The sequence below is a fragment of the Capra hircus genome, chromosome 19 (assembly GCF_001704415.2).
Source record: "Capra hircus breed San Clemente chromosome 19, ASM170441v1, whole genome shotgun sequence".
Classification (NCBI taxonomy): domain Eukaryota; kingdom Metazoa; phylum Chordata; class Mammalia; order Artiodactyla; family Bovidae; genus Capra; species Capra hircus.
The window spans coordinates 40705489-40716442 of record NC_030826.1 but is presented as its reverse complement, the minus strand read 5'-3'; the positions used below and the strand labels follow the sequence as shown (position 1 = coordinate 40716442).

Genomic DNA, 10954 nt, shown 5'->3' with positions numbered 1-10954 from the left:
AAAACAATATGGAGGTTCCTCAAAAAAATTAAAAATAGAACTACTCTCTGATCCAGCAATTTCACTTCTGGGTATATATTCAAAAGAAATGAAATCACTGTCTCTGGGATATCTGCCCTCTCATGTTCATTGAAGCATTATTCACAGTAGCCAAGACGTGGAAAAACCCAAGTGTCCATTAATGGATGAATGGATAATGAAGAATATAAGAACATGAAACATCACGGATAGAACTTGAGGGCATTGTGCTAAGTGAAATATCCAAGAAAGACAAATGTTGCATGGTATCACTTACATGTGGAACCTTAAAGAAAAAAAGTCAAACTCATGGAAAAGAGAGTAGGAAAGTAGTTGCCAGGGGCTGGAGGGTGGAGGGATGAGGTCAATGGAAGAGGCTGGTAAACAGATGTAAACTTTCAGTTGTAAGATGAGTAAGTTCTGAAGACCTAATTTAAAACATGGTGACTGTAGTTGATAATGCTATACTGTATAATTGAAATTTATTTTTTTCAATTTTTTTTCATTTTTAAACATTGTTTTTTTATCATTAGTGTGACTTACTATTACGTACACACATCTTTATTTTCAGATAAATTATTCATGGAGATTGCAAATATGCTTTATGTGTACATTAGGATGAAAGAAAATGTGCCGAGGCAGGTGCAAAGGCTAAAACAATACTTTCCAGTTTCCCTTTGTTTCCTCTGTTGAAAAAAGAAATCACTCCTGAAAAAAGCCTCTGAGAAAGGCCTCTAGTGGTAATTTCTGGAATGGTATTAAATAGACTGCTGTACAAAGGGGAAAGAAAAGAGGCAAGGCAAGGTGGATTGTGTCAATCGTAAAGTGACATGTCAGCAGAGGAGGCGTTTCTCCTGTGAGTTCTATAAAAGGTCAGCTCATCCGCAACCAAGAGACGGACTCTGCTCCATCCATCCTGAAGCTACAACAGCTGCTTCCTCCTAGAACCCCCAATGGATTTCAATCAGAGAAGATTCCATCGAAGCCTGAGTTCCTCCTCCCAGGGCCCTGCGCTCAGCATGAGCAGGTCCATATATAGGAGGGGGGTTGCACCCAGCGTGTATGGAGGGGCTGGAGGCCACGGCACCCGCATCTCGACGTCTAGACACATGCTAAACTATGGGAGCGACCCTGCTGGAGGAAACCTGTTGGCTGGCGATGAAAAGATGACCATGCAGAACCTGAATGACCGCCTAGCAAGCTACCTAGAAAGAGTGCGGTCACTGGAGCAGTCCAACTCCCACCTTGAACAGCAGATCAAGCATTGGTATGAAACCAACACACCTAGCACCAGTCGGGACCACAGTGCATATTTGGAACAAATCAAAGAGCTGCGAGATCAGGTGAGCCAGGATACTTCTGCTTTCTTCTCCACAGTCTAGCTGTATCATACGTCAAGAAGGGCATATATGTTGGGTGGTCCAAATGGGCACTGTGAAGCAAATTAGGCTTAAATGCCACATCTATAAAGATGGCATATTTTTATATGCTATATTTTATATGCCATCTACCCTTATTGCTAGAGAATCTGACTACATAATAGGATGACTTTGTGTGTGTGTGTGTGTGTGTGTGTGTGTGTGCACGCTTAGTCGCACAGTTGTGTCCCAGTCTTTGCAACCCCAGAGACTGTAGCCTGCAAGGCTCCTCTGCCCATAGGATTCTCAAGGCAAGAATACTGGAGTGGGTTGCCCTCCAAATGAATATGCCTTCCTCCAGGGAATCTCCCCAACCCAGGAATTGAACCTGAGTATTCTGCATTACAGGCAGAATCTTTACTGTCTGAGCCACCAGGGAATCTCCACAAGTGTCAGAATACTGGATCACAAATTTCAATGATGAAATGATTCAAGGTGGTAATGGGGATGGGGCATAGGTCTTAATGATATCCGGGTTTTAAAATACTCTTAAAATGTTTAATAATCTGATCATCATTCATTCACCAAGCAGTTCAGAAACCACTTCAACAGTCATAAAATGTTTTATTGCCCCAATTCAAATTTAGTGCAATCATACCTGCTCCCATGTCATACCAGAAAGGTGGAGTGCTCCATTTTATCAATAACGTGGAATTAAAGAAGACTTTGCTCCTAACTGAAGATGTCAAATGTGACACAGAACACTTACTCTGGTTTAAAATTCTTATCTAATCAAGAAAATTGTTCCTTTCATTCTCATTTCCGTTTTAACATTCCTCTTTCTTTAGAGCAAAGGCTACTTACTTGCCAGCAAGTCTCTCTTTTCTTGCATTATATTAAACATCAGTGCAATTTATCTGATTCTACAGGAAGTTACTTTGGGATTTCTGGAACTGTGGGCATGTGAAAGCAAAGGTGTTTAAATTGCCCCTCTGCCAACAGCTCATTTTTCTCAGGCTCTTACTAAAATATTCAAAATCAGCCAACCATTCTCCCCTAGCCATTGCATGATTCACGTTTATGAAGCTATTTCAGGCCATCCTAAACACACAGGCACAGCCAAATGTTACCTGAGCGGGCCCAGTATGTGAAAGAAGACTGCTCTCTCCAGGACTAGATCTACTGAAAGAGACATGCCTTCGTAGCATCTTTTACAAGCAGACTTCTGATCTATATGCATCTTAGAGGATTCATCCATTAGGTAACCACTTCTTAAGATCAGGGACTTTGCCATCGCAACAGCCCCAGTGCCTACACAAGTTAACACCACATAGCAAGTGTGCATTCATTCAGCCAGTGTTTAATAGACACTAAGTGCTGGCACTCAGAGAAAACAATGGCACCGCACTCCAGTCCTCTTGCCTGGAAAATCCCATGGGTGGAGGAGCCTGGTAGGCTGCAGTCCATGGGGTTGCTAAGAGTCGGACACGACTGAGCGACTTCACTTTCACTTTTCACTTTCATGCATTGGAGAAGAAAATGGCAACCCACTCCAGTGTTCTTGCCTGGAGAATCCCAGGGATGGGGGAGCCTGGTGGGTCTATGGGGTCAGACAGAGTCGGACACGACTGAAGCAGCTTAGCAGCAGCAGCAGCAGCAGCAACAGCTGGCACTGGGAAAGATGATGGTGAACATAATGTGATTTGTGTGCTGTACCTAGTCACTCAATCATGTCCAACTCTTTGAGACCTCATGGACCATAGCCCGCCAGGCTCTTCTGTCCATGGTGATTCTCCAGCCAAGAACACTGAAGTCAGTTGCCATGCCCTCCTGCAGGGGATCTTCCCAACCCAGGGATCAAACCCAGGTCTCTCACATTGCAGGCAGATTCTTTACCATCTGAGCCACCAGGGAAGCCCTAAGGTGACTTGGGGGAAACAAATATGGACAAAGGCAACATTGTCCCATGTGGAAGGATAAAGGGAGGGCTATGTAGGGCTGTGAAAGCACAGGCAGTTCATCCAGCTCTGTTTTGAGGAAACCAGTGAAGGCTTCCTTGAAGCAATGATGTTGAGGCTGAGAGGAGAGAGGAGCTCACCAAGTGAATGGGGCTAACAGGAAGGTTCTAGGCAGGAACATCAAAGACAAGGCTCTCAGTAAGTTCTGATGGCTCAAGTTGAATTAAGCTCTTCGTTTGTAGAATCATACGGAAACTGACCAAACCCTCAGGACTCAAGTTGCATTTTATGAATCTATTGTATTAAAGCTCCAACCCAATATTTCTCCTTTCTATTTTCATGTGGCAGTCCCTGAGATGAACATTGTCTTCAGTTCCAGAGAGGCTGTATCTGAGGATCAACTCAATAATTTTAGACTTCTGTCCAGTTGAAAATGTCACTCTTTCTGGCGTATTTTCCAGATTAAAGATGCTCAGCTGCAGAATGCTCGATGTGTCCTGCAAATCGACAATGCTAAACTGGCTGTCGAGGACTTCAGGCTGAAGTAGGTTCTCTGATACCATGCTGACACTTCCTGAAAAGGAGGGCCTTTCAGTGGTCCTTCATGACACTTGACTCCCTACAGCATTGTTGGCAAAGGAGCTCCCACTGAATAGTATCAGAACCTTGGCGTTAAAAGGGTATTAGAAGCTTTCTGATCTAGCATCAGAACTGGACTTCTCCTCCCATAGTCCTAAGATACGGTCGCCCAGAGAGTAAATGAACACCTCTAGTAATTACTACTGTTCTCCTTGGTCAGCTCTGATTGCTAGAACATTCTTTTTTAGTTCTATCTTTTCACCTACTGAAACTAATTCTGCTCTTCGGAGTAATAGGAAGGCAGTTTACAACTTCCCTCCTGCCTGTACCCTTTTGTTATCTAGAGAGTCATTTATCTGCGCTTAGTGATTCTCTGAGTCATCCATGTTCCTTCAAGTAAATGACCGAAGCTCCAGGGGTGACTCTTCATCCTTCCAGTTTGACAGTGTTTTACAGTAAGGTCTGACCAACCACAGAACCAGGTTGATTAAAGCAGTTCAAGTTGTGTTCACTTTCTTGCAGTCACATCACGTTACATGCGATCAGAGCTGTTCCTCATAACTGCTTCCACACTAGGGCTTCCTCATCCTGAATTTGTACAATACATTGGCACTGAAGAGCCTTTTGTGGTTTAAAAGCACAGCATTATAATGCTATAAGGGATCAAAAAGAAAGAAATGAGAAAGCAGATCTGGAAATGAAAGCAGTGAAAGTTCATTAATTCCAGTCAGCATTTGGGAGTCTCATTGCATTATCACTTCTTAAAGTTTACTATTTTAATAAAAATGGGAATATATAAGGTCATAGAAGAGAATGCATGAATTTTTAAGATAATTCACTTTGGCTGCATCTTTTTACAAAGTAATAAAAATAAACTGGTCATGTTCATTCATTAAGTAAATCTAACCAATTTTTAGTTAACTTTTTAACTTTTTATTTTATCTTGGAGTATAGCCAATTAACAATGTTATGACGGTTTCAGGTAGACAGCAAAGGGATTCAGCCATACATATACATATAACCATTCTCCCCCAAACTCCCGTCCCATCCAGGCTACCAGATAACATTCAGCAGAATTCTCTGTGCTAACCAACAAGTAGGAAAAAGACTTGTTGGTTATCCATTTTAAATACAGCAATGTACATGTCGAGTCCAAACTCCCTAACTATTCCTTCCCTCCATCTTCACCCCTGGCAACCAAAAATTCATTCTCTAAGTCTGTGAGTCTTTCTACTAACCATTATTTAATATCAATAATGTGAACCCTTTGCTAACACAGTAATTAGAGCAATTTTTAAGTTTTAAAACAATATATTCCAGAATTTAAGAAATTTTAAAAGTAATTTCAGAGTGTTATTTTACCAATCACCCCAAATCACAGAGACTACCCTATGAAGCAAGTGATCTGAGTCCAAGGTTCTCCAGAACATTTCCAAACGTATCGAGACACAATGACCTCTTCTTATACCACATAAAGATTGATCTTACTGTCATTTTAAGATCATCTCTTCTATAATGGCTTAAGAAGAACTCAATTATCTCTCCATACTACTTAATCCACAGGTATGAAGCTGAGCAGAGGATTTGCCAAACAGTGGTGGCTGATATTCATGGCCTGAAAATGGTCTTTGATGACTTAACTCTAAAGAAGGCAGACTTGGAGGTTCAAATTGAAGAGCTGACTAAAGACCTGCATCTCCTCCAAAAAGAACATGAGGAGGTGAGAAAATATTCAGAAGCAGTGTTGGAAATGATAGAATGGCTCTAATAATAATGAGGAGGAGGAGGAAAAAGAGGAAGATGTGGTGATTGTGGTGGTGGTGAAAACGATGACAACAAGATTAACAGGAGCCTTAACATCTTTTCAATCTGGCTGCTGCCAGGTTTAAATGACCTGGAGCAGTCTCTGAACCATAATAAGCCTTAGCTAAGCTGTTTTCTTTCTCTATTACTCATCCCCAAGGAAAGAAGCCTTAAGATTTACTATGTCTTTTCTGCATAGCCTCATCTGAGAAGGTACTTCAGACTATAATCAATTGGAATTTTCACCCCTGTAGGAAGTGAGGAGCCTACGTGCTCATCTGGGCAATAATGTAAATGTAGAGGTGGATGCTGCTCCAAGCCTGAACCTCGGTGCCATCATGAATGAAATGAGGCAGAAATATGATGCCATGGCCCAAGAGAACCTTCAGAAAGCCAAAGAACAGTTTGAGATACAGGTAATAGCATAATTCTAATGGGTAAGCCAATGTGAGGAAGCTGTCTTCCATAACAGATAACTCATTTCCTTCCTTCCTTCCTCTCTCCCTCCACCCCTCCCTCCATTCTTTCCTCCCTTTATTCCTTATTTTCTTTCTTTCATTCCTTTTTTTTTTTTTTCATTTTGGAACTTTAGATTAATGATCTGCAAAAGCAAGTCACAGTGAGCACTGAAGAGTTAAAAGGAAACAAGGATCAAATAAAAGAGCAGAGACACACCCACCAGGTCCTGGAAATAGAGCTCCAGTCTCTTCTCAGCATGGTAAAGCACATCTAACTTTCAACTCTCATGGGGTGTGTGTTTACTAAGCGCCTGTATCAGGAACTCTGGAAATGCAAGTACCTATAAGAAATAATCCCTCCCTTTGCAGAGCAGTCAGGAAAACACATCAAACAGCTGATGATAATGAAAAGACAGAAAGAAGTCAAAGTGAAGGACAAGACACTGCAAGAATGCAGAGGTCAAAGTAGAGCTGGAGGATGTCATAGGAAAAGTGGCCTTTAAAGTAGACTGGAAAGAGTAAGGCACAATTTTTAATTGGAGAAGAGGGGACAAGACATTCCAGGCTAAGCATATCAGTCAGCTCATGATGAATTATGCTGTGGTAACAGCCTTCAAATCACAATGGCTTACAATAACTGTTACTCAGTCCAAGCTCACTCTATTCACCACACAAGCCAATAAATCAGAGTCCAGGTGTTGAGACAAGGAATAAAGACTTTATTTGGAAAGCTGGCAGACTGAGAAGATGGTGGACTAATGTCTCAAAATAACCATCTCATCGGGGGTCTGGATGCCAGTTTCTTTCATAGAACAGAGATGGGGAGGAGGTGAGGAAACAAAGTAAAAAGGTCATAAGTCTTACAAATATCTCCTTGAATGTTTAGCCTCGGGAAGGCTGTTAATCTCTTCTTTCTTGTAGTCATTTACATATGGGTGGACAGGGCTTCCCTTGTAGTTAAGTCAGTAAAGAAGTGAAAGTAAAGTTGCTCAGTCATGTCCAACTCTTTGCAACCCCATAGACTGTAGCCTGCTAGGCTCCTCTGTCCATGGGATTCTCCAGGCAAGAACACTGGAGTGGGTTGCCATTTCCTTCTCCAGGGGATCTTCCTGACCCAGGGATTGAACCCAGGTCTCCCGCATTGCAGGCATACTCTTTACCATCTGAGCCACCAGGGAAATCAGTAAAGAATCTTCCTGTAATGCAGGAGACCCGGGTTTGATCCCTGAAGCGACTTAGCATGCATGCATGCATGCATTGGAGAAGGAAATGGCAACCCACTCCAGTATTCTTGCCTGGAGAATCCCATGAACAGAGGAGCCTGGCAGGCTAGAGTCCATAAGGTTGCAAGGGTCGGACACTACTTAGTGTCTAAACCACCACAGGTGGACAGGATAAGGATGTTTCCTTAAGCAAAGGCAATTTGGTTTAACATTCAGGCAGACAGGCATGGTTCCCTGAGGCAGGCCATTATGGATAAGACAGTGAACAATAGCAACAGGAAGCAAAGGTTAAAGTAAAAGAAACAGATCCAACATGTAGTCAGATTTTGTTCTTCCCTGTGACAACAGCACTACATCCATCATGGGCTAGCTTCAGCTCTGCTCCATGACTTTTCCACTCCAGGGTAAGTGGACATGCCAGTGTTGTGCCAGAAGGAAAGGGGCAATAGCTAGACTACGTGATAGCTCTTAAAGCTGTCTCCTCATAAAATGCATTGGTCAGTTTCACTTGCATTTCATTAGCCAAAGAAACTCACATAACCAAGCCTACCATCAACAGGTTTAGCAAGTCCAATCCTCCTAATGGAAAGGCACTACAAATCACAGTGAGGAGAAGCAAATACAGAGAACAAAAATACATATACCACAGAGTGCAAACTCAAATAAACAAACAAAAACCTGAACAGCCAGTGATCCCTGTTGATTAGCTGAGGCTGTCTAGTTGGAAGAAGTGAGAGATAAAGCTAGAAATATGCATGATTCCCACAATGACTAGATAAAAGAATTCTTCTCAAGAGAAATTACCATCGAGGCACCTCTTAAATCAGATCCTCAAATAAGAAGCATCTACTTTTTCTTGTGCTCATAGAAAGAAGCTTTGGAGCATACACTACAGGAGACCAATGCTCGTTATAGTAGCCACTTGGCCACAATCCAGGCACAGCTAAACTCCCTCGAGGGCCAACTGGTGCAGGTTCGGATGGACACAGAACGCCAGATCCATGAATATAATATCCTCCTTGACATAAAGATCCGGCTTGAGCAGGAAATTGCTACCTACCGCCGTCTTCTGGAAGGAGAAGATGTCAAGTAAGGCTCTTAGAATCAAAGGATAGATGTCGATGTCCATCTGCTATTCTGTTTTAATGTCCATACCTTAAACTCTGTAACTCCTTCCCCAGCACCAATGTAATCCCTAGCTGAAAAACAACTACACACACCCCCACCAACAACACCAACAAAACAAAAATTTACCAACCAGTATGCACACCTCCCAAAAAAATACTAATCCTTTGTGCTTCAGGTCATGCTGTAGGACTGAGATAGAAGATGGTTAAGCATATCCGATACAGATATGCTTGTGTTAATTATTATGATTGATACATAATTGAAAGCACTATAATTTTTTATTAAACTTTTTATTTTTTATTGGAGTATAGCTAATTAACAATGTTGTCATTGCTTCAGGTGAACAGCGAAGGGACTCAGCCATACATATACATGTATCCATTCTCCCCCAAACTGCCCTCCCATCCAGGCTGCCACATAACATTGAGCAGAGTTCCAAGTGAAAGCACTATAGCTTTTTAGAGTTCTCACTGCAAGATCATGAATTGAAAAACAGTCCGCAGAGGTCTGTGGGAACCAGTCTGAGAATCATCAGTGTGGCAGCAGCTACTGTCTTCAAATACCACCCCCACGAAAGGCAACAAAAGAACACAAGATGTAAACCGCCTTCATAATTCTGTTATTTTAATTACAGAAACTTCTAGTAATTAGAGATCCCTAGTGTATGTTAAACCAGTCATTTCTGAAGCTATGGATTTTTCAAGTTAGAAAGTAAGACACTCCAGCTTGAAGGAGCAAGCACTGCAAAGAGGGGGGAAAGACAAACAGTAGTAAAACACACATCACTCAGACTTTATTTTTAAGCAGAACAGGCAGGAGAGCATTTCATTTGCAAAATGGTAATAACACATTTTTCTGTTTTTCTTTTTTTTTTTTTTTCCTTTTTCTCAAAAAAACGAAAAACAAAACTAGAGAATATCAGTTAAGCACTCTGGATGAGAGAGGTAAGTATTCTAAATTCTTACACATTTCCTATAAGACTGAATTTTCACTCAGTAGTTTACCACTTATCTGCCACTGGTGAAAAGTGAAGGAAAGTTGGCTCTTAAGTAAACAGATGTCATCTTACGGATTCTGAATTCAGGGCACATCATATAAAGAAATCCTCCATATGGGAAATTTCTCACATTCCCATTGATGGGGTGATTTTCTTGGCCCAGGCTCTTATTACTGTCCTGAGACATCCTAAGATCCTAAAAGAGAAAAACAAGATGAAAATGTGCATTTTACTTAATTCAATATGACATATTTCTTTTGTGCGGAATGGGGAGAGTAGAAAAATTTTCTCATTTATTTAGAAAATGGACTTAAGATCATTTCAGAAAGAGAATGGGTTCAACTCCTTTCTAAAGGAAGGAAATACATACAAAATAGTAATTTAAAGCTGAGTATTCTAAAATAGTAGCGTCTTGGGTTTGAATTAACATTTTATATTTAAATCTCAATTCAGATATAAAGAAAACCAGGAAGATTAAGACAGTCGTACAAGAAGTAGTGGATGGCAAGGTTGTGTCATCTGAAGTCAAAGAAATGGAAGAAAATATATGAAGGGCTGGCAGAAAGTGATGCTGCTGAGGTTTCGAAAGAAATGTAGCTATAACTTTCACTCCCTTCAAGAAACTGGCATCAGAAAGCACTATTAATATTTCTTGGTGATTAGAGCAGGGAGAAGGGAGTCCATTTACTAGTCTCTGTAATTGAATATAAATGTTTTACTCAGAGAAGCTGTGAGCAAAAATGAAATCCAATGATCACTGGGATATTTAAAATATCATTACTGCCACCTTTAACACAAAACGCATTAATCACAAGCTATAGACCACCTAATATCATTACTAAACCTTACAAAGCAGAGGAGGGTATGCAAACTACAAATGAACCTCTCTAACGCCTCCCATTTCTGAATTGCAAAAATCTCCTTTCAGGGTTTCCTGGATTCTTGAGTCAATTTCTTGATTAATTTCACTGAATTTTTAATATCAGTATAATTCTGCTAGCTTTAAATTATATTTGCTTCCCCCCTTATCGTCTTGGCTGTCTTTAAAACTCAGCTCGGCTCTGAATAATTTGACAGTCAAATTCCGATCATAAACGCTGAGCAGAATAAGAATGAAGCACATTATGCTTGAAATGGGAATAGACTGAAAACAAAATTAGCAAAACCTTTCTCAAGGCAGAATGCTTCTCCTTATGATAATAAACTGCATAAATCATCATCGGGTGCTCTCTTTCTTTATGCGGTAATCGTATATTATGAAATGTTTCTCACTATTTTTTATAATAAAGTATGCAATTCAGCTGTCTCTAGCATGTTCACAGAGTTGTGCAGCTATCGCCGCTATCTAATCTTACAGCATTTTCATCACTCCAAAAAGAAGCTCCTTTGGCAGTCCCTCCATACCTCTTCCCCTCAACCTCTGAAAACCACT

General features: G+C 41.0%; 1 protein-coding gene across 1 annotated transcript; it reads left to right on the top strand.

The window, feature by feature from the left end:
* KRT20 (keratin 20) lies at positions 911-10741 on the top strand. Its single transcript, XM_005693793.2, has 8 exons — positions 911-1361; positions 3796-3878; positions 5477-5633; positions 5971-6132; positions 6309-6434; positions 8266-8486; positions 9438-9469; positions 9976-10741. The coding sequence occupies exons 1-8, from the start codon at positions 972-974 to the stop codon at positions 10071-10073; spliced, it is 1269 nt and encodes a 422-aa protein (XP_005693850.2). The 5' UTR covers positions 911-971; the 3' UTR covers positions 10074-10741.

Coding starts and splice junctions, on each gene's coding strand:
- KRT20 (XM_005693793.2), top strand. CDS start 972: ATGGATTTCAATCAGAGAAGATTCCATCGAAGCCTGAGTTCCTCCTCC. Junction 3,879..5,476: donor GTCGAGGACTTCAGGCTGAA/GTAGGTTCTCTG, acceptor CTTAATCCACAG/GTATGAAGCTGAGCAGAGGA. Junction 5,634..5,970: donor TCCAAAAAGAACATGAGGAG/GTGAGAAAATAT, acceptor TCACCCCTGTAG/GAAGTGAGGAGCCTACGTGC.